This window comes from Plasmodium vivax, chromosome 2 (genome assembly GCF_000002415.2).
Source record: "Plasmodium vivax chromosome 2, whole genome shotgun sequence".
In the NCBI taxonomy this organism is placed as follows: domain Eukaryota; phylum Apicomplexa; class Aconoidasida; order Haemosporida; family Plasmodiidae; genus Plasmodium; species Plasmodium vivax.
In genome coordinates this window covers 514,436-536,634 of record NC_009907.1, presented here as the reverse complement: position 1 = coordinate 536,634, position 22,199 = coordinate 514,436, and the positions used below count along the sequence as shown (strand labels likewise).

The 22,199-nt window shown below is 48.1% G+C and overlaps 5 protein-coding genes across 5 annotated transcripts, besides 9 other annotated features; 3 read left to right on the top strand and 2 right to left on the bottom strand.

Annotated features, from left to right (window-relative positions):
• Positions 1–84: 84 nt before the first annotated feature.
• PVX_081650 (hypothetical protein, conserved) lies at positions 85–2,426 on the bottom strand. Its single transcript, XM_001613555.1, has one exon. The coding sequence runs from the start codon at positions 1,898–1,900 to the stop codon at positions 314–316; it is 1,587 nt and encodes a 528-aa protein (XP_001613605.1). The 5' UTR covers positions 1,901–2,426; the 3' UTR covers positions 85–313.
• Positions 1,356–1,418: a microsatellite.
• A 728-nt stretch (positions 2,427–3,154) lies between the features above and the next one.
• PVX_081645 (defender against cell death 2, putative) lies at positions 3,155–3,864 on the top strand (the record flags this gene model as incomplete). Its single annotated transcript, XM_001613554.1, has 3 exons — positions 3,155–3,367; positions 3,634–3,715; positions 3,836–3,864. 3 exons carry the CDS (start codon positions 3,155–3,157, stop codon positions 3,862–3,864), a joined length of 324 nt encoding a protein of 107 aa, XP_001613604.1.
• Positions 3,865–4,188: 324 nt separating this feature from the next.
• On the top strand, positions 4,189–4,542 carry PVX_081640 (hypothetical protein, conserved; the record flags this gene model as incomplete). Its single annotated transcript, XM_001613553.1, has 1 exon — positions 4,189–4,542. The coding sequence occupies one exon, from the start codon at positions 4,189–4,191 to the stop codon at positions 4,540–4,542; it is 354 nt and encodes a 117-aa protein (XP_001613603.1).
• Positions 4,404–4,511: a microsatellite.
• Positions 4,543–5,112: 570 nt separating the features above from the next.
• On the bottom strand, positions 5,113–8,505 carry PVX_081635 (hypothetical protein, conserved). Its single transcript, XM_001613552.1, has 2 exons — positions 6,066–8,505; positions 5,113–5,811 (listed from the first exon to the last, which is right to left on the bottom strand). Exons 1-2 carry the CDS (start codon positions 7,687–7,689, stop codon positions 5,168–5,170), a joined length of 2,268 nt encoding a protein of 755 aa, XP_001613602.1. The 5' UTR covers positions 7,690–8,505; the 3' UTR covers positions 5,113–5,167.
• Positions 5,907–5,939: a microsatellite.
• Positions 7,006–7,078: a microsatellite.
• Positions 8,506–9,600: 1,095 nt separating the features above from the next.
• Positions 9,601–9,633: a microsatellite.
• A 3,037-nt stretch (positions 9,634–12,670) lies between these two features.
• On the top strand, positions 12,671–22,149 carry PVX_081630 (ubiquitin carboxyl-terminal hydrolase family 2, putative; the record flags this gene model as incomplete). Its single annotated transcript, XM_001613551.1, has 4 exons — positions 12,671–21,379; positions 21,552–21,620; positions 21,747–21,915; positions 22,094–22,149. 4 exons carry the CDS (start codon positions 12,671–12,673, stop codon positions 22,147–22,149), a joined length of 9,003 nt encoding a protein of 3,000 aa, XP_001613601.1.
• Positions 13,967–14,143: a microsatellite.
• Positions 15,681–15,706: a microsatellite.
• Positions 21,140–21,184: a microsatellite.
• Positions 22,096–22,115: a microsatellite.
• Positions 22,150–22,199: the final 50 nt, after the last annotated feature.

The window sequence follows — 22,199 nt, the reverse complement described above, 5'->3', positions numbered from 1 at the left end:
CTAACCGAACTGCCTCTTTTTCGCCGGAAAACGGGGACACCCTTCGTGCATCGTTGGTTAACCTTTTTTCGTTTTTTTTTTTTAACCTCCGTGGGAGGAAAATTAAAGTTTTAATTTGAATTTGAAAGGCAAATGGGAAGTGGGCACGCGGGCGAGAATTGCGCCCACCCCCCGCGAACCGCATGTAGGCGCCTCAAATGGGCAAGCCGTAGGAGGCCACGAGCGGGTCGAACAAATGCACATCAACCGTTTGGCTTTCTTAACAGGTTGGGAAGTTCTGCCCTGCGGTCAGCCGCAACATGGCTACCCCCCCTCACGAGTTGAAGGACATCCCGTTGGGCGCCTTCTTCCCGTCGAGGTGGAAAATCTTGCCCAGGCTCCTTATCCGCTGGGACTTCTGCTCCGTGTCGCTCTTGAGCTGCATGTACCGCTTCCCAATGTTGTAGTCGCCCCCCCCGTACTTGCGCAGAAACTGCGAAATGTCGTAGCTGCTGATGGCGAACGACTTGAGCAAATCGATCAGGCATAGAATTTCCCTATCGTTTACATCGCCATGAAATTCCTTTATGAGGATGCCATTCTCCGGCTGAAGCATAAAGGCATGGGCGTCATGGTCGATGATAACAACTCGGTCAAGATTCCTACCCAGTCTCTTCAAATCTTTTACGTAATATCGTTTCCTCTTGGAGCACTGATCCCTATGTAAGCACCCAATGGCAGGTATGCCCCACTTGGAAATGACTTCCTGTGCCACTGGGAAGTTATCATCCGACCAAATGACAATTTCATAAAAACTAGATAACTCTTTGAAGAACAAATCAGCATAGGGTCTCTTCAAAACTCTCCATCCAGTTTTCCTATCATATTCTAACTTGGCTATTACATAATTAAGGTCGATCACTAAGGTTGGTAGATTTTCTGGGTAATTTAAATCTTTGAAATCTGGTAGCAACGGCTCATTGCTCAGTGGGAAATACTTATCAATCAGCTCGTGCAATATATCGTTGTATTTATTTTCTAGCATTTCCGTTTTGTTTTTTAAAATTTTTAATAACTCCTCCATGCTCAGGTCATTCTCGATGCAGTACATGTATAGCTGTCCAAACGGCATCAGCAGCAGACTCAGCAGGAGGTACATTTTGATCATTTTTTCCCTCTGTTTTTTGTGCAGGTACATTTGCCTCAGCGATTGTTTATCCTTATTACCGTTTGGGGGGGCGCCGCCACTATCGCTAGCATCATTGGATGTGTTTCCAGTGAGCGTCACTGCGGGGGGGCTCCCACTTTCAGGGGTTCCCCCATTTGGGGTGTCACCTTTAGCGGCCCCCAGTGCTTCCCCTTCCATTCTGTTCACCTTTGAATTATCCCCTTTGGCATACCCGCCAGAAGTCCCTTCTACGGAGGTGCCAAAGAACCTCCTCCTGCAGCATCCTCTACTGCCACCTCTGTACAGGTTGCCCCCCTGGGTGGAAAAATAACTCCTCTGAAGTGGAGTCACCCTCGTGATGGTACTACCTACGCTTGCACACTTCTCCGTCTTCTTCTCTGCCCTCTGCTTGCCAAAGTTGTCCCCTTCCTTATACCCCTTTTGATATCCCAGAAGGGGGGACACCCTCCCCCTGGTTATCTGAAACGGGAGATCCTTCACCACATTTCCGTTCCACTTGGGGGGGCAAAACAAACCTGCACAAGGTAAGTGGCTACTTGGACGAAGAGGAAGGTCCTTTTTATGACCCTTCATTTCGGTGAGTTTGCTCAGGTTGGCTACATTGGGGGCCCCTTTCTTCTTTTTACAACACATTCGAGCTAAACCTGCATTGCCTCCGCAGTCCCCCCTCACCAGGTGACGAATTAACTTCCTCTCATTCTTCAGATTTTTTAAACATAATGAGGCGATCATTTTAGGGGACTTCCTCTAAGCGTTATCTTGCCCAGGAAGTTTGAACATGGCACACGGGGGAAGGCGGCGGAGGGAAAGCGGCGGGGAAAAGCGGTGGAGGGTAGGCAGCAGGAGGGGTAACACAAATGGTCCTAATGGAGGGCATACGTTGGAACATCCCCACCTATCAGGTCTACTAGGGTGTCTCCCCTTCCGTTTGCACTTCACGCAGGGGGGAACCGCTTCCCTCTCAATGGGGAGTACATACCCGCTGGTTAAAACTGTCGATCCGGGAACGGCCTCCACTCGTTTTCCTGCTCATACAACGGATTGGAAAGCTATCCTTTCATCCAAACAGGGGCGCACGCCCGTGGCACGCTTTCGTAGAGAGACGTACGAACGCGTGGGTTGGGGAAGCATTTTTCACTGGGCCTCCTCCTCTCCCCGATGCTCCCAGGGGATGCTCAGCGAAATGAAAAAAAAAATCCAACGCTCATGTTGTAGAAGTCGCGATGGATACAAACTGTTGAATAGAGAAAATATTGGGAAAAAAAAAAATTAAAAAAAAAAAAAAAAATTGGAACAACGCACTGGTGAGCAATTCCAGCTGTCATAAGCGTTCCTCTTCCCGTTTGTTAAAACTGATGGCGGAACAGAAACGTTCCACATGAGGTACTCACAAACGTGTATGTTGCTCCCGCTGCCTAGCCTACATAGCACCTGCATGATGGTCAATTATAAAACGACACAGCGCTTACACCAAGTTGGAGAGGGCGCCCCCTTGCATGCTCATGTGAGCATATACAAAATATGCCTATCGAAAAGGTTGGGTTACTCTCAGTTTGGGTTAAACAAATCTGGCGTACGCGTTGCTCTCTCATTTTTAAGCTTGTGCCAAAAGATGGGCGCGGGGTGGGAGAAATAATTTTTTTTTTTTTTTTTTCCCACCATTGGAAGTGTCCCAACTTGGAAGGGCACAAAGTGGGCAAGCAATCCCCGCATGGACGTTTTTTTTTTCCTTTTTTTTTCTTCTTTTCCCCCTTTTGATGGCCTTTTCGACGCATTCGTGCGGGCTAGCCTAACTTCCCCCTTTGCAGCTTTTTCCTAACGGGTACTCTGCGTCGAAGCGTCGGTGGGGGTACGAACAAGAGCATACACGCACATGTACATGTGCACGTGCGTTTATATGTACATGCATGTACCTGTGTGCCCCGCCTACCGCTACCCCCCCATGTACAACAGCTCTCCCAAGACGATCGCAGCCACGCGGAGAAAATGAAAAGCATACGAAGCTCCCTTTGCGACTTATACCGGCACACACCGAGGATCATTCAGCTCATAGATATCTTCCTCGCGTTTACCCTTTCCGCGTTAATCATTTTGGCGCTGTATGCTTACGCCTACTCCTTTTTCGGCGAGCGGATTTCAGTTGCCGCGATTTTCGCGGCCATTGGAAATTTGACCTTTCTGGTGGCCCTCCGGGAGCAGGTAACCCCAAAGAAGAGGAGAAGCGGCAGAGAAGCGGCAGAGAAGCGGCGGAGTAGCGGCAGAGAAGCGGCGGAGTAGCGGCAGAGTAGCTGCAGAGTAGCTGCGAGGAGAGGGGCCCCTTGACCCTCGCGCTAATCCCAATACACGCCTAAATGCAACAAAGAATGCACACCCCAGTTCGTTCCAAGTTGGCCAAGGCCCTCCCTCTGCTCCCCACTTTACCTCATTCCCGCTTCACCCCCCCTTATTCTTCCCCCATGGCGAAGCTCACGAAGAAAAGCCTGTTTAATCTCAAAAGGGAGAAAGTCATTTTCGATTTTGCTATGTGCACCATAGTACTGTACATTGGTAAGGGATCCCATTCACCGCTTCACTAATCAACCCGCTTGTTTTTTTTACCCCTTTGCTTGTCACCACTTAGTGAGTTGTTCCCATCAGTTCGTGCCCCCCCACCGCTTCACCCTACAGGCGTGTTCAGCTACATGCACTTAAATTAGGAAGCGGCCACACATTTCCCCCGCGCGATACCTTTACCCCAACCAGTCCGGACGAACAACGCAGGAATGTACAAACAAATGACGTGAAAAGAGTTGGAGGCATAGCAACACATGCACGGGGATGCATCTACAGTTTGCCTTTTTGCTGACGAATAAAAACCCTACCGAATGAGGAATTACCTTCTGGGCCTCCCCCTGCTCCTGTTCCTCTCGACATGCCAAAGTTACATCCTCCAGTGGGGGAAAAACCAAAGTGTAAGTGTGCCCATTCGATGCAAACAACGTAGACGCGAAGGTACCCCCCCACGAGCAGTCCGAAGCTACATGAAAAGGCTCAGAAACGCCACAGTCGAAATTGATATAGAGAACAGGAAAGACTTATCTAAGCTGGAAATTATAAAAATGTTTTTAAAAGGGGTGAAGGAGTGTAAAAATGTCGAACGTTTAAGGGAGAAGGCGAAGGGACATGTGCCTCCAAGCACCAAGCGAAAACTGATGAAGCAACGACGAATGGCCAACTTGAGAGCTCACGTTAAAAATTGCAGAATAAGGAAGCAGGAGGAAGTTCCGCCGGAAAAAAACATCCTCAATTTCCCCAAAAATCAGATCAAAAATATAAATGCCGCCGTCCTCTACTTCAGGCACTATTTCGAGAGGTACGAGGAGAACACGAATTGAGATTCGGGCCGGGCCGGGGCGGCATTCCCCGTTTGGCGACAGCCAACTTCTTTCCGCTCCTTATGTGTGCAGTTGTCACCTTGCACATGTGTGCATTTTTTTATACGCGGTTTTTCCCCGCGATCGAGGGAGCACCAATTTGTGCGCTTTCCTTTTTTTCCTCGTCCATTTTAAGCAAAACGGTTGGGCAATCGGACAACCCTTGTCTAGTTCGCCCTCCGAGGGAATCCCCACGATGGGTCCATCCGCCAAAGTGGCATATAACATGCGCATGTGTGCGCCCGCGCGTGTGATTACGCCCTCTCCCATTTCGTTAAGCAAATGGTACGTTCACGCGTAGAAGCGAAAAGCGGGACATCGCGGTGAAGAACCCCCTGGAAGGCTGAAAATGCAGCAACTATGTGGAGGGGCATACAAAACAGGCCCTGTACGTACACGCGCGCGCACAGTGGGCGTTGCTGTCACGTTTTGGGTAACATCAAACAGTTCAAAAAAAAAAGAAAATAATAAATAGAGGAATAAATAAATGAATAAATGAATAAATAAATGAATAAAAAAAAAAAACTTCGGAAACGCGGTGGAGAAAGCGAAAGGCAGCCCCTTATCGCCGGAGTGTTCACCCCAATCAGCCATTCAAATAATGCTTCTTATAATTGGCATTAATGCTGTTGATGACGTCCCCCGTTTCCTTCTTAATTTGGGTGTAAATTTTATACTCCTTCTCCACGGGGTATATATCTCTGTACGTTTTGACACACCTGTTGTTATTCTGAACGAATTTTTTTTGATATTCGAAGAGTATGTTTTTGTAATGCCTTTTTTTCAGCAGCAGACTTTTTAGCTTCACCAGATCTTTGTAAATATATTTGTATTCTTTTTCCAAGTGAGTTATGTCTTTGCTGTCGTCCACGTCGATCAGAATCTTCTTAATGTTCTGGTCGTTTATTAAATTGGAGAAGCTCCCCAAGTTTTTGTACTCCGCGTTGGGGGAGCTCCCCAAGTTTTTGTATTCCACATTGGAGGAGCTTCCCACAGATTTGTACTCCGCATTGGAGGAACTCCCCATATTTTTGTACTCCACATTGGAGGGGCTTCCCAAATTTTTGTACTCCACATTGGAGGGGCTTCCCAAATTTTTGTACTCCACATTGGAGGAACTCCCCACAGGTTTGTACTCCGCACTGGAGGAGCTCCCCACAGGTTTGCACTCCGAACTGTCGGCGGGCCTACTCTCGAAGCTTTTCATCTCGTCATGCGAGTTGTAATTGGCTTAGGCAAAAGGGGGGGGAAGCGAATGTATGCGATGCGGGCGCAGCGTGTGCGTACGTGTGGGTGAGCAGGTTGCTGTGCAACTACCAACGGGCCTGCCCCCGTATAAGGGGGAACAGGCATGCCCGCGCTCATACGAAGGCATGCGTTCCAGCACAGGGATGGCTGTGACCCCCCGCACGGGGCTTCCGCAGAGCCGCACTGCAACTCTGCAACTGCACGCCCGCTCTACGCATTCGCTTTTCTTTTCTTACTGCTTCTTTCAATTTCGTAGTCCCTGCTTAGCGAGCAGCTTTTTCTAGACTTGCCATCGAACGAGCCGATTGACGCTCCCCCCCCTACGAGGGTACATTTCAAGTTCTGGTAGTACGAATAAATAGGTCTCAGCGTTTCCTTGTAAATCTTGTTTGGGATAAATTTAAAGTGGCTGTAAAATAGCTTATCGTAAAGTTTTAAAATCTCTTTAATTTTTTTTTTTTCATTTAATAGTTCCTCATTGGGTAACATTCTGGGGGTTAAGAAATAGTCCACGTTTTTTTCTAAAACTTTCGTGCATATGGACAGGTACACAGTTCCATAGGAATCCATGGTAAACTTTTTCTCCTTCGATTCCTCCTTTTTTATCTCCTGAATGATGCAGTTTATGCTTTTATTGGAGTAGTCCTCCCGGGGAACCGACTCCCTGTTCGAGCAGTTATCTCCCCCGTTCTGCGAATCAGCCAATTTGGACACCTTTGATGCTCTTTCCTTCCTCCCACTTGATAGGTAACCTTGGGGGGTTATGTCTTCCTCTTTGCTGCTCAGTCGCTGCGCAGTGGGGTCTCTCACGTCGCTCTTGCGCTGTGGGCACTGTTCCTCTTCCTCTTCTTCCTCCTCCCCACGTGTTCTGCTCTGCGGGGAGTTGACCGCGCTTGTATCGCGGCTGTTATATTCACTACGATTGGTTCTACCCCCGCTGGGTTCGTTCACCCGGTCAAGCAATTTGTATTTCTCCTCCTCCACCTCCTCACCTTGCTGATCGTCGTCGCTGTCGTTGTCGTTTTCCTTCTTCCCCCATTGCAATAACGCGAGGGGCTGCTTCACCTTGTGCTCCTTTTTCTCGCTCATTTGATCTCTACACTTTTGCAGATAAAAGTTTTTCTTTTCATCTTCGTTGTGGTTCCTTATCTTTTGCAGTGACCACACGGGGGCTTCCCCTTCCCCCAGCTGGTCCTCTCGATTGCACACCTTCGCGCTGACCATCGCGTCCATGTTGCCACCTTTATTGTGCGCGCCCTCCCTTTCCGCTATGCAGTCATAAAAGAGGTTCTCCTCGAGCGCATTTCTCCCACTAATGCCGTGTTCGCTCTCTTCCCGCGTGTTGTCTTTTGCTCTGGTGAACGCTTGGTTGAAGAGGGCATCGTCTTCTTCACCCCCCTCATGCCTGGCTGCTCCCCCCTCATGCCTGGTTTCTCCTCCCTCCTCTCCCCCGCTGAGCAAATTCATATACAAACTATTGCTGTTGTAGAAAATATCCTCATCGTCATTTTCATCATTCAAGCTAGAAATGCTCCTGTCCATTTTCCCCAGTTTTTTCAGGGGGAAGTTGGGGGTGTTGACCCCCCTGTAGAAATTCTTTAGCCTCTTTATTTCTTCATTTACGTTGGTTCGTTTGTTTCCCTCCCCTTTCGTTCCCCCACCTTCATGCTCCCTCAAAAAGGGGAACCACTCCTGCACACACTGCTCCAGGATGGTGTTTATCACTTCATTTTGCGAACTCAAACTGCTGTAGCCGTAACTGCCGCTTAAATTTTGCGAAGAGGAGCTCAACATGGATGACTTCCCGGGGCTGTTAAAGATACTACTTGAGTAGTTGTACGTGTCGTACGAGTTATTCATTCTGCCTGCACATGTTAATGTGACTTTCCCCTGTTACGCGGTTTCTTATGGGCAGTTTTTTTCTTTCTCTTTTTTTTATGCTCCCCTCTTCCCTTTTGCCACTCAAATATGCTCGCACTGCCGAGGAACTCCCTCCCTTTTTAAAAACGCTGACGGTTTGTGCCCCCCCTTTTGCACACATGCGCATGAAAGGGATAAGCGCTGCGGTTACACTAGGGGAGGGGGAAGCGGTCTTGCTTCAGCACAGTTGCGCCTTTCGGGAGGCAAACATGCATACTGTGGAGGAAGAATTGTCAACACAGCTCTTCCGGGAGTGCAGCGTGACTACCGCTTGGAAGCACTACTTCCGCGTGGAAGCTTTTTTTTTTCCACAAGGCAAATTTCCCTTTCCCAAGCAGGCGCGCTCATTACACGTGCCTCCGTTCGCCGCCGCGTTTTGGAATATTTCTACACACGAGCCTGGGGGGGGTGGACGATTTGAAGAGGATGAAAAGAGCGGGATAAACTGCCAAAAGGGAGTAGGCATCTTCGAGAACACATGCATGCGTTGACAGCGCGGGCGTAACTTCATAACTCAATTGCACAGTGAGAAAAACACTTTTGCGTTTCCACTCCCTCCTCCCTGCGCAAGGCTGTCCAAGCGAGGCGAAATATTTTTTTGCTACAAAAATTAATTACAGGCTAAGCGCGCTTGACGCCCTTGCATGTGCTTCACTGCTTTCACCAGCTTGTAGGCGAATTTTTGATCCTTCTTTTGAAAAAAAATTTGATCGAATGGGGGGAAAAAAATATGGGTATATTTGGGGAAAGATGCACAGGGAAGTTTTCGCAAAAGTGCCCGCGAAAATGATCAAACTGGGCTCTGCCGGACGACTCAATTTTTTCACCCCTGCGAATTTACCCATGGTGAAGCGCTCTAACGAGTGCGAAAAAATGAGCACCAAGTTTGTAGCAAGGAAAGTGCCACATGAGGGAGCACTGCGAAAATATGCCATTCGAAAAATTTCACTCCCACTGGTTCACACTTTGTTTCCCCGTTTCCTCTCCACTTTCGCGACTGAACAGGCATGTAGGAGACCGCGCAGGGGGGAGTACTCAACGTAGCCTCGAAAATGCACAAAAATAGGTTTTCCCTTTTTGCTCATGCAAAATTGAGTAGAATGGTCCGTAGCTCTCCCACTTATTTGGTAATTCCTCTTCCGTCCAAAAGGCAAACAAAGCCGTTTCACAAAATGTGCAAAAAGGAGTATCGCTGCAAGACAGCTGCTAATAAAAGTGGCTGAAAAGACCACGCAGGTTGATTCATACTGAATTATTGGAACTGTGTCGAATGGGAGAATAAAAAACAAATAGGGGAGGGTACATCCTCAGTGTGTGCATAGCAATGTCCCAGAGTACATGTTATTTTTTTATTTTATTTTTTTTTTTTTTTTTGACTTGCTTGAGAGGAAAAGGGAACAGACGCGAAAACGCTTTTTCCTTTCTACCCCTTTATAGTGCTCGCCGCTTTTACGCATCCTGTCCTACGGGGGACAACCACGTAGCCACTCAGCGAAAGAACAAAAATGAACAATTCCGTTGCGCATATGATTGCAATTTCGTGTCAGTAATGATTGCGAAAAAAAAAAAAAAAAAAAAAGGCACTTTGGATACACCACCTTCTCTGTGCACACACGGAGGAAGGGCCACAATTCGCCACCTGCACTTCTTTCACCAAACCTTTGGAACAGTCAACAAATTGGCAAAAAAAAGATTGCGTGGTGGAGGGGGGCCAAATAAATTCGACCAGACGAACAATTTCGCGTAGCACATGGGGGGCCATAAATAAGATCGACGGGACGAATAAAAAATTGGACACTGCTCTCGTTCTATCCCTTTCCAGATTATGACCACAAAAATGCAGCAAAAATATATCTCCCTATTTATGTAGTTTGCAGGGAGTGTAGTCCTGTCGTTGCGCGACCCATAATTTTTTTTTTTTTTTTTCCCACAATGTGCCGCTCCTAACTTTAGCACACGCAGAGAACGTGGCACATAATGGCGACTCTCCTCTGTGGGTCCCTTCCCTAACAACGTCGAATTGGGGGACCTCCTCTTTTACAGCTACGGCTAAAGCTGTGTCGTTCGCTCCGCGTCAGGAAAATACGGAAACGTGAAAAGGTAAGCCAGCGGGGGCGTCCTCATTTTCGATTTTCCCATTTTCCCATTTTAGCCGCCCTTCCCCACGCGAAGGATAAACTTAAGGGTGATGAACAGTGCGCGCACGGTATGGTCATTCGAACTGAAGTTGCTTAACGAGTGTGCACCAGGAAAAGGCACATTATTACACCCTTGTATATATGCCTTCATCAATACGATGCTACAAAGGTATCCTAGGTTGCTGTTCTGTTGACCTTTTTTGGGGGCCATTTTGTTATGCGATGATGCATGCCATTTGGTTTGCCACTCTCCTTTATTTTTCCTTTCTCATTTTGCGATTTGCTCAATGTATTTTTTTCTCTTTTTAATCTGCAATTTTAGTTTGCATTTTTTTTTTTTTTTTTTTTCACCGTGTGCGGCACTTCGGTACTCAAGCAGAGGTGCCCTTATGTCCCCCCACCCGTTCATTGTCGCTCACTGCGCCGGAGTAGGGCCTCAAAAATGTGTACGCAAATGGAGGGAAGAAATGACGATGCGTTTTCAAGAAAAAACTGAAAAAGAAAAGGCTACCAAGGGAGGGAGGACTACATCTTATATGAACTCAATTTTACGTCACTTCAGTTGGCCTCCTTTTTTGCCTTTTGGCTGGTTTCCCGGTGTGCTCCCTCTTCCGCCCTCGTTTAGCCATTTCTCTATCGCCCTTGCCAGTGATTGCGCAGTTGGTCAGTGCTACGTGTGCCTTTTTTTTTGCGACCTTTTTGCGACCTTTTTGCGGCCCTTTTGCGAAGTTTTGCCCATTAGTGCCGTTTCGCGCCCTTTCGCGCCCTTTCGACCCAAAGCAAAAGTGTACCAAAATTTCACGTATTTTTTTCCCTGCACTTTTTTCTCTTCCCTTTCTGCCGCCCCTTCTGCGGCATCATTTCCCCGCATTTTTCTCCTTCGACTTTTCTCCTTTTTCAGCTTGGCGCTTTCCTCTGCGCGACGATCACCCTCCGCATTGTCGTCTTCCCCACATGTGCTTAAGCACAGCGGGCATAAGCAGTGCTCATTTTTTTGGAGGTAAACGGGCAGGCGTGCATACGCACAGGATATTGAAATGACCTGTACGTGACTTGTAAACGATTGCACATAACTGTACACAAATAATACACTGCTTTCGCGTCGGTTGGCGGCTTCCCCCCCTCCAGGCGCATCCTTCGTACGCATACGTTCCTCGCGTGTACGCAAAAATCACGTGTGGCACATGCAAAATGGTATTGCATACAAATCTACATAAAAACAATTCCTACTGCACGTATGATGTACTTTTTTTTTTTTTTTCCTTTTAACATGTTAGCATAAAATGCGTTCTTTTATTTATTTATTTTTTTTTTTTCCCTTAGCTATTTTGCTATTTATTTTTTTTATTTTTTTTTTCCAATTGAGCTAATTTGAGATTCGAAGTATCCCCAAATTAACCTTCATCCATTGACCTGCGTACGCATACGCATATGCGTTTTAAGTACACGTGTTATACACTCAGGTGAAGTTCACTGCGTGCCCGCACGTACTGAACGTATGTAGCAAGCATGCGTACGTACGCACATGCGTATATATAATACGTATGCGTGCGTGTACTTCTTCGCATTTGTAATGTATGCAGTTTTGCGCTTTTTTTAACTGCCCTCCCCTTTTTTTTTTCCCCTTTTTCTGCTTCATATTTTCGCATAATTTTCTCGTTTTAGTTGTAAATTGGGAGTGGACTCGTCGAGAGATAAAAAAAAAAAAAAAAAAAACCCACGCGGTGAAGTCCACCATAGTTACCAAAATATATGCAGGCGTTTTATTCTTGCCATTTTTTTTTTTTTTTTTTTTTTTTGCTACTTCGCTTGTGGAGGGCATACCCCACGTGTGCAGTTTCCACAGGAGAGCTACACGTAAGCACACCCCTCGCAGTGGTGGTAGCACCCCTGAGGGAACTGCGGCTTCTGTCGAATTGAAGCACAGGGCAGGCGAAGAGCAGCTATCAAAACAGCGTCGTTGTTAGAGGAGAGGCCCTCCTACTTGTATCCCGAAAGAGGAGCTCTTCATTTGTGAGTTGTGTGCCCCCTTGGCGAATTATTCATTTCGATAGAGTGAAGGTCAAGTGCAGACGCGTGTGTACCCCGGGGGAGGCCTACCCTCGTGCGCATGTATAGGAATGTGCCCCCCCGCCCGGGTTAGCCGATCTGCCTTCCCACCTGCGTATGTGCAAACAAGCGGACAAAAGGAGACCTCACGAAAAAGCTGCAAATACTGCGAAACGTTCGAAGAAGAATAGCAGCACATGTTAGCAGAGGAACCCGCTGCACCGCTGAGGAGACCACCTTTAGTTAACGAAGCGGTACCAGTATTCCTTCCTTTTTTACCCCAAAGGAGGTATAGCTGCTCTCGATTGCGGCGTCCATTTTGTGCCTACCAATGATGAGTGCCGGTGCGCCCCTCGTAGAAGAGACCTCCCCAAAGCGCACCATTGTTTTTTAAAGAGGCATCGCCATATATACATATATGTGCGCCCATGTGTAATTTGCAAAGGCCGCATGTGCACACCCCTACGAGGAGCTCGCGTCATTGCATGCGCCTGTGGACACCGCGGCTCGCGCGTCCCTGTGAGTGTGCACTTACGTAAGGTGGCAGCGCCCCCGCCACTAGTTGATCTATCGGCGGGCGATCCCACGTGGGGGTGTCAGTGAGTTCTTTAAATAGGTGTCAGTTTGTTCGATCGTTCCATTCGCCCCATTTGTTCGATCGCCCCATTTGTTCGGTCGCCCCGTTTGCCCCTTCGCGCACACATGAAACCCACCAGTCGAAGGGAACAGCGAAAATGTACAACAGCAACGACGATGAGGAGGAGAACTACTCGAGGAACAGAAGAAGCAACTCGTCAGACAGTGGCAACGGGGAGGGAAACGGGATGCTAAACGACCAGATAAACACCTACAGCCATTATAACAACTTCAATCGCTTTCACGAGCAAAACATGCAAGCGTGCAAAATTGACGAAATATACGTAGACGATAGTTATGACGAAAATAATAGCTACAGTCAGAAAGGAGAGAAGGTAGGGGAGAACAACCATTTTGAAGCAAGCAAAAATGTAAGTTTCGATGGACCGTATAGCCATAAAAATCTGAGGGAAGTTACAGAAAATGAAATTGAGTTAGTAGTAGATAACTTTTTCGATCGAATTAGAAACAATGAGGATGTGTATTCCGAATGGAAAGTATGCCCCAATTTTATCTTTCGCCTTTTATTTATTGCAAAGTCAAGGTCAAATAATTATATGTACCCTGTGGCTTCTTCCTTCATTGAGGCCATCGCGAAGAATGACTGGGTGCCCGATTGGGGATTCAGCAGTGTGCAATATTATATAATTTTAATTAACCTAGCGGATTATAGAAAATCATATTACAAAATTGATCACTTTAGTTTTTCTCATTTGAATACGGACCGAGGTTGGCACAATTTTGTTCCCTTCGAAAAGTTAAGGGAACCAGGATTTATTAACGAAAATGGGCAGATCGTTTTAAGGGCCGGCGTCTTCCCTTTCGGCTCAGAATCTTTTAAAAACAGTAGAGATATTAATTATGATAGTAAGTCTAGAACAGGCTTTGTTGGTTTGAAAAACCATGGGGCGACCTGCTACATGAATGCCCTGCTGCAACTCCTGTACCATATTAACATTTTTCGGAAGGCTGTTTGTATGATGATTTTTAACATAGAAAATATCATTGGGGAGAAAACGTTGGAGTTTTTTAAAAAAAAATTTGAGAAAAAAAAGCGCAGGAAAAAGTGCCTCCCTGGTGACAATAGTGGCGCCAACCAGGTGGGTGTCAGCGTTGGCGGCCACGGGGTGGACTCGAGGAAGACGAACCGGAAAAAGAAAAAGACAAAGTTGGAACGGGTAGACAGCTCCGACTCGGAGCGCTTCAAGGGGGCCTCCCCCATGAGGATGGTGCCCTACACGCCCAGCGACAACAACGGGGAGGGGGAGCAGCATGGGGAGCAGCATGGGGAGCAGCATGGGGAGCAGCATCGGGAGCAGCATCGGGAGCAGCATCGGGAGCAGCATCGGGAGCAGCAGTATGGGGATCACCCGGATGTGGATCGGCATGATACGCGAAGGCAAAGCGGGCCCTTTGGCGAACCGGAACTCATCGCGGACCCTGATGAACCCGAGTTGTTCCAAATGGAAAAACAGAACAGCAACATCCGAGCAAAGAAGGACGTGAAAAATTCCGACCTGCGGATGAATCACCTAAGCAGGAGCGACGACAACGATAATGGGAGCAGCACGAATGGTCAGCTTAGACACCCGAATGAAGAACCGTTGGGGGCTCCTCACAATGCAGCCTTAGGGGGTGGGTCCCCCCTGATGGAACGGCCATATGATCACCCCCATCAGCTGCAAGCGGATAATTTAGAAAACGTGAAGGAGAAAAAAACGATCAGCGAGTACCAGCAGATGTATGCCCCCCATGAAGAGGTAAGCAACAACGATGGGGAAGAAGCACAGGAAGGGGCAGCGTACCGACCCAACACCGTTGTGAACATTGGCCGAATCAGCAGCAACGACATTGCAAAAATGGGTAACATTCCGAGCGTCAGCCCCCACGAGTACGAAATAAAGAACAATAAGAAGCATGCCTATGTGCACAATTCGTCGTCCGACCCGTCCATAGACACAGGAGGGATGCAAAATAATGTAAGCAACAACGATAGCGGGGAGGTGTATTATGATAACTCGCTGTACAAAAGTGAAGGGTACAACAACGAAATGGTGATGACAGTGAACTGTAAGAAGAACAAAAAGAAAGGTATGGTCTACGAATCGAAGAAGAATTTAAAAAAAAAAAAAAAAATCTTCAAATATGCAAATGAGAGAAAGGTGGAGCAGACCGAAAATAACGACCATGTGATGTCTCCCCTGAGCTCGTCTGATAACCTGTCCAACATTTCGACCCTCTCCAAGGAGAAGAAGAAAAAGAAGTTCGCTTCGAACAGCAACTTTCATGAAACGGTAAGTGGTAATGTGAAGAAGGAAAATGACAACTCGGTCAATAATGCCGTGGGCCACTCCGAGGGGGAAGAGGGCCCCGTGCCGCGCGATGGGGGCCCCTCCCCCCCCCTGGGTGGTCACCACGTGAATAGCCACCTGAATAGCCACCTGAATAGCCACGTGGATGGGAGCGCCGGTGAAGACTCCGGTGCAGATGACCACCCCAATGAGAGGGGTGAGAGGGGCACCGCCCTGGGAGGGGGAGACGAAGAGGGCTCCTACTCAGACAGCGACATGTCGGTCCTGTCTATCACCTCGTCCGGGTCGTCCTCCTACGTGTCCTGCTCCTCGGCCTCCTCCTCGTACTACCACAAAAATAAGAGGAAAACAAAATATGACAAGTCGAAAGAGGTGGATTATAAGAACATCCTCCTGGAGGAAGAAAACGAAAAGAAGAACATCCTCCCCACATCCTTAGCGTTGCAGAATTTGTTTTACAAACTGCATTGCATGAATGAAGCGGTGTCTTGTAAGGAGCTGATAAGATCCTTTGGGTGGGACGCAAGCGACGTGTTCACGCAGCAAGACACACACGAGTTACTAAAGTTGCTACTAGACAAAGTGGAAGAACAAATGAAAGGAACGGTAGTCGAAGGGTCAGTCAAAAAAATGTTCGAAGGGGAAGTAGAAACGTATATAGAATGCCTAGACATAGATTACAAAAGTGTGAGAAAAGAGACCTACGAAGATATCCAGCTGGACGTACAAGGCTGCAACAATATTTATGAATCGCTCGACAAAGCAATCGAAGCGGAAGTGTTAGAGGGAGACAACATTTACGAAACGGATGGGTATGGAAAGCAGAAGGCAAAAAAAGGAATGCGCTTTTTAAGCTTCCCCAACATTTGCATATTTCTCCTGAAAAGATTTACATTCGATCTGCAACGAATGGAAACGGTGAAGCTAAATAACCGATTCGAATTTTACAAAGAATTGGATCTCTCCAAATATTGCCAAAGTGGAGGTGAATACATCCTACAGGCAGTGTCAGTGCACCAAGGAAACATGAACAGTGGCCACTACTACTCCTTTAGCTACAAACATAATGAAAACTTCTGGCTCAAATGTGATGATGACAAAATATTCCGCGTGAGTGAATACTCAGTCATCAATGATAACTTCGGTGGATATGACATCAACACGGAAAGGGACCTCTACGACTTTGATATTGCAGACAAAATAAAACAGAGGATGAAGCATTACAGTGCTTATATGCTGGTGTATGTTAAGAAGTCCCTCATCCCTAAACTTATTAAAGAGTGCGACCCGGCGGTGGTCAACCCACAGGTTGTTAAGAGATGCAGGATGGAAGAAATCATCAACAGGAGGAGGACCAAACTGAAACAGGAAATATTGCAATACGTCAAAATTAGGGTCTTCGACAAGTACTCCTATCTGTATAAGTCGTTTGGCGACCTCCCCCCAGTTGGCATCCCCTCCCTCTTCAATATCAAATTTGATAGAAACAAAACCGTTTTGGAGACCTTTTGTAAAATCTTGAAAATCATAAAGAAGATCTACCTCTGCAAGAGGAGGAAGCGCGCGGATTATCTGCTCGGCCAGTCGAAGAAGATCAAGGTGGGAAAGGCGGCCAGGGCGGAGAGGGCGGCGGAGAGGGAGGCGAGTCAGCGGGGCACGCACCCCATGGGGAACCCCCCCACTTCTATGTTGCTCAAATCGGAGGCGCCGGCGGACGGGGGAGACCCCCACCGGCAAGCTCTCTTAGGTGAGCACTTCCACCGCGGGAGGGCTCCCAAGGAGGAGCGTGACAAAGCGGGAGCGGCTTCCAGCCGGAGCGACCGCGGAAGCAGCGATGGAAATGGAGGACACAACCGCTTTTCACACGCAAAATTAACGGGGAAGAAAACGCACGAAAATGAGTTGAATGAGCTGAACGAGTTCTGCGAGTGGAGCGAGCGGAATGAGTGCGTCCAGGAGAAGGGCCCCCGAGGGGACGCCTCAAAAAAGGGGGCGAGCAAGCGGGGTGTAAAGGCAGAGTGTGCTACCCCAGAAGAGGGCCCCCCCCCACAGCAGAGCTCCGCGGAGGACTCCCCATCCACCGTGTCCTCAGTCCCTTCATGCTGCAGCACCAAGTCGATAGATAAGTACATTAAATATTTATCCAAGAGGAAGAATGAAAGGCCGAAGAGGAGATCATCCCACGTGAACAACTCCAGGATGAAAAATTTTTCCTCGTCAAACAATTCGTCGTACTACTCCTCTTCGTATTCATCCCACTCAGGGGAGGACTCCTACTCCTCCGCCTCCTCCTCCTCATCGAATGGCTATGTAAAGGAGAAGAAGTGTTTCTACGTGTTGCTCCCCACCAATGATGTGTACCGGTATTTCCCCCTGGACATGAAGATCAACAGCCAGCTGTACCTCTACGAACTGCTAAAAAAAACGAACAAAGAATCGAATGACCTCTTCCCAACCATAGACATATTGTATCTGCCCTATAACAAAAAAACGTCCATTCGAAAAAACAATTCGAACGCAAAAAATAAAAACGTCTTGTTCTTTTTTAAATACTTTGACATTTACGCGGAGGAAAAGATAGGAGATACGGCCCTCATCTGTCTCGACCTCATGCACTGCGATGTGTACCTCAAGCCCAAGGAGTTAGAGTCTAGGGTTATCCAGAAGATATTGAAGGCAATGAAAAAGGGCTACATTACCAGCTATAATTATGACCTGTGGAGGAACTACCTCAATGAGGAGGAAGAATACTACTACGTAGACGACCCCCTCAATTTTAAAATTTTCATCGAATATAAAAATAAATGTAACTTAATAAAATCCAAAAAAATTATTGCTCACAATAAGATGGTTCCGGGGGACATCCTCATCTTTAACTTCTTAAGTAATGCAGAATTAGAAAAAAAGAAAAATTTTATTGTCCGCTTGGGCACAAGGAAGGAGGACCTTTTCCTCACCGAGGAGAACCAAGTCACCTACGATCTCTTTTTTAATGCTGACGTGTTGAGTAAAATTCTGTATAGGAAGAAAAAGCTCATCGAAAGAATGAATAACTGTTGCTACATTGTTAGCAATAGGAATGGCGTTTACTACAAGGTGCCCTCCTGCGCCTCCTATTCTGGTGACTGTGCCTTCCCCGGCGTGTTTAGCAGCGGAATCTCCAACGGGAATGGGGACCCCACCGCGGGTGAACTCAGCCGGAGGGACCTTCTCAATGATGACTACTTCGTGAATGGGGCGAATTCTCATCTGAGGAGGAAGAAGACGAAAAAGGAGACGGCGTCGGAAGTGGCGGCCCAGCTGGAGGCGAACGTCGATTTTGCCGCCCCGAGTCGTGTGCAGCAGGAGAATTACTTCGCCTACGGGGGGGAGCAAGGAGAGGAGCAAGAAGGGGAGCAAGGAGAGGAGGCAGAAGACGTCGCCGTGGGAGAGGTCGCCCCGGGAGCGGGAGGCACCCCTGGCTTGGGCCCAATTGGCGCAAGTTTGAACTTCTACCTCCCAGTGGAGAGGGACCTGCTGCAGGGGGGCAACCCGGCGCGTCACGCGAATGGGGCGAACGGTGCGGACCCCCCCCTGCCGGTGCCCATAGACGATATGAACGACACCGCTCACGTAAATGACGAAAACGCAAACTTCCGTTTGCTAAACGTGCCGAAGGAAAATCTGAGCAGCCAAGAAGTGATGAACCTCTACCTCTGCCTCAAACAGCTGAGTCCCAAATTTGAGAAAAGCGGAATGGCCTACGAATACAGCTTGCTAAGCAAAAGCATGTTGGCGCCCGTGAACGAAGCTGCCGTTAACAACAAAAAACTCATTTTTAAAAAGAAGAAGAAGCACCCCCCGAACATTTATAACAATGAGTGTGTTAATATTTGCAGAGATTACCAGTACCCGTTTTACTCTCCTCCCACTTCGGATCTCTCAACGGATGATGAGAAAAGAGTGCCTCAGAAGTGTATTCAAAGGGAGGAAGTCAAAAGGAAGAAGAAAAAAAAAAAACACGACGAGGCTGCAACGGGTGCTTCCATACACAAGTTGAATTATGCTGATGGTCAAGCGAACGGATTAGCGTTTAAGTGCACCCCGAATGGTGCCCACGCATTGGGAGACAAAGCGGCGGACGGGAAGAACACCGCCGCGGCGAGCAACAGTGACCTTAAAAACGATTACGGACATAGTAACAACCTGCGAGTGCCCAGCGTCAACTTTAATTCTTCCAACGAAAATAACATTTCGAACGATTTAATCGCCAGGAACGACTCCGAAATATCGTTTTGCTCCTCGGCCAACTCGGACCTGACCTACACCTCGGACAGCACAGCCTACTACATGTTCAACGCGGAGGAGTCCCTAGAATCTGTGTACACGAACGAAATATATGACCATAAGAAGAAGCGAAAAAAAAAGAAGAAAAAGAAAAAAAAAAAAAAAAAAAAAATGGATACTTCACCGGAGAGAAGAATCGATAATGAAGAGGATCCCTTGGCTCCTCCGCAGAACAGGGGTGAATATAAGGGGAACTTTTTTAACGTAAATTCGGAAGATGAGAAAATCGAAGCGTATGTTGATATGCCCCATCCGGGGGGAACAGCGAAAGGGGGTAATTACCCCAGTTCGGGTGGCCGGGCAGGCCAGAACGTCAAATGCAGGGTTAAAGCGGGAGAACCGGGTCGCACCCACGGGGGGGATAGCAGCGGTGGAAGCAACGCAAGCAGTGGCGGTAGCAGTCAGCAGAGTGAACATCCCAAGGGGCACCACCTCGGTGAGCACTTCGCAAAACAGGAGGACCCCCTCAGGAAAGGCGCCGACGAGGCGTCACACGTGGGAGAGCCACACGGGGAGCCAGTCAACAGAAGTGGAAGAAGTGGTAGAAGCTGTAGAAGTAGTCCAAGCAGCCGAAGCAGCCGGAGCAGCAGGGGCAGCGGCTGGAAGCAGGCGGGAGGGAAAACTTCGGACGGCAGGATCCCCATAAACGGCGAACACGTGAGCGATAGCGTCTATTCCTACCATAAGAACAGAGGAGACGGGGGGGCACGCGATGAGAACACCGCAGCTGGGGCAGCAAATGGGACGTGCGAGGACACGGACAATGACGCGGCCAGCGAGGCGCAGATGAACGACAGGAGCAGGGCCCTGCTGCAGGAGAATATGAACAGCATAAACAGTATGAACGTGCAGGGGGAAGCGGAAAACCTACTGGAAGTGTCAACGAACGTGCGGGGCGAAGCGGACAACGTGATGGGGGAAGCGACAAACGTGCAGGGCGAAGCGACAAACGTGCAGGGCGAAGCGACGAACATACTGGGAGTGCCAGCCAATGACAGCCTCATCAGCAGCAACGCCCCCCTGGGCGGCGGCAGAGGCCAGGAGAACCGCAGAAGGAGAAAAAACAGGAGAGCCAAAATTATAAAAAAGTGCGGCGGAGTGAAGGACAAGGAAGAACCAATCCTGCCCTTCTACGTCATATGCGACTATCTAGATTTTGTAGAAAGGAAAATATATGTGAAAAAGTTTCGGTTTAAACTGTACGACCCGATTTATCAACTGGGGAAGTACCGCAATTGCGCGGGGGTTGTTCTGAAGAAGGATTTGAAAAAGAGTTGCCTGAATTACATCGACTCAAATTTTATATTTTTAAAAAAGGAGTTATGCAAAATAGATTTAGACATTGACATTAGGTGTCCAACCAAACAGATCTTTAAGCACGTTTGCTACCGAATGAATGTAGATCCAACACATGTGTTGATTTTCCCCTACCCTCCGTTGAATAGCCCCATCAATTTTAATCCATACAATATTGATTCGTTCACATCTAACTCAGATTCGGATGGAGAGAATTACCCGAAAAATGGCAACTGCACGTATGGGCCCATGCCTTTCGAAACGCTAATAAAACAACATGCCATAGCGTTAGAGCACAATACGCTGACCGAACAGAAAACCTTTTGTTTGTCTCTCCTTCCTTTTCATTACAAGTATTTTACGAGACTCTACCCGGAGGATTCCCCCAAGTATTTCCACTACGTAGTTCACCTGTTCAACGCGAATGTGCAGTCAGTTGCGGCATTTACAGGGCATATTAAGCTCAGGAGAAGTTTCCCTAATAAACATAAAGGGGAGGAAAATTACCTCCAAGAGGGGGAGGCTAACTCGAGCAGTGAAAACTCAGGTTCTTCCGCCTCGGACAGATCCAGTAGCACCATGGCGAACCGACACTACATGTCCAATAATTACACAACTGTGCAGGATTTAATTGACAAAATTAAGTTAGAAATTAACCCCTATTTGAAAAAGAGAGGCATAGACGTCAGGCAAAAGTTCAGATTGCTCTTTACCTTCGGCCCCAAAATTAAGTACCTCAGCCATAATGAGCAGCTCGTTCAAATGGATTTCGTCAAAACGAATCACATCAAAAATGTGTACGTCACCCCGCTGAGGATGGAGCCCGATTTTACCGACGAGCAGAAGCGTTTGATAGAGGCGGACCAGCTGAAGGTGAGCCCCCCGATTTGCAGCGCCCAGCGGCGGGGAACAGAGGGAGAGTGTTTTGCCGTTTGCAGTTTAGCCGCTTTGTTGGCGCGATATAAATTGGGGACCCCCCAAAGGGGAAATGTATAGCACCATTTGCCCCATAAAATTTCCCCTTTTTTTTGCCACCCCCCGTTAGATAATCCACGTTTTCAACCAGACCCCTTCGAAGGAAGTTTTCGGCTACAGTTTTGACGTCCTCGTGGATGTAGGGAGCTGCCTTGAGAGCAAGCGCATAAATATAATTGCGCCACTCCGTGTGATGCGCCTCTCCTGTGGTGCCACTCCTTTCCACATGTGTCTCCCCCCGTTCGCGCTTCCTCCCCCCCCGCAGCCGAATGACAATATGCTGGACATCAAAAACAGGATAAGGAAAAGGACCCTCCTGCCAAAGTACATTTTCGACAAAATCACCTTCTTCGAGTTTGAGAACGGCCAGAGGATTTGGAGGTCCAACGACGACACGATCAACTGGAAGAACAAGCAGTTCGCGATCATCATAGGTGGGTAGCCTTTTTCACGCCTCCGCGTTGCGCCGTCGATATGTACATGTGTATGTGCATGCATATGTGTGCGTTTGCGTAGGACTCATTTGCAGGCGTTTCCCTTGTGCGGTTCCTTCTTACGTGCGAGTTAACGCTGCCCCACTTGGCCCCTCCCCCTTTGCCTTTCCCCCCGCAGGAGAACACCATGCCCCATCCCAGTCGAAGCCCCAAATGGGAATGAAAATAGCATAAGCCCCAGGGCCCCTCGCTCCAACATGCGCACACGAGCCTTTTCCCTAATT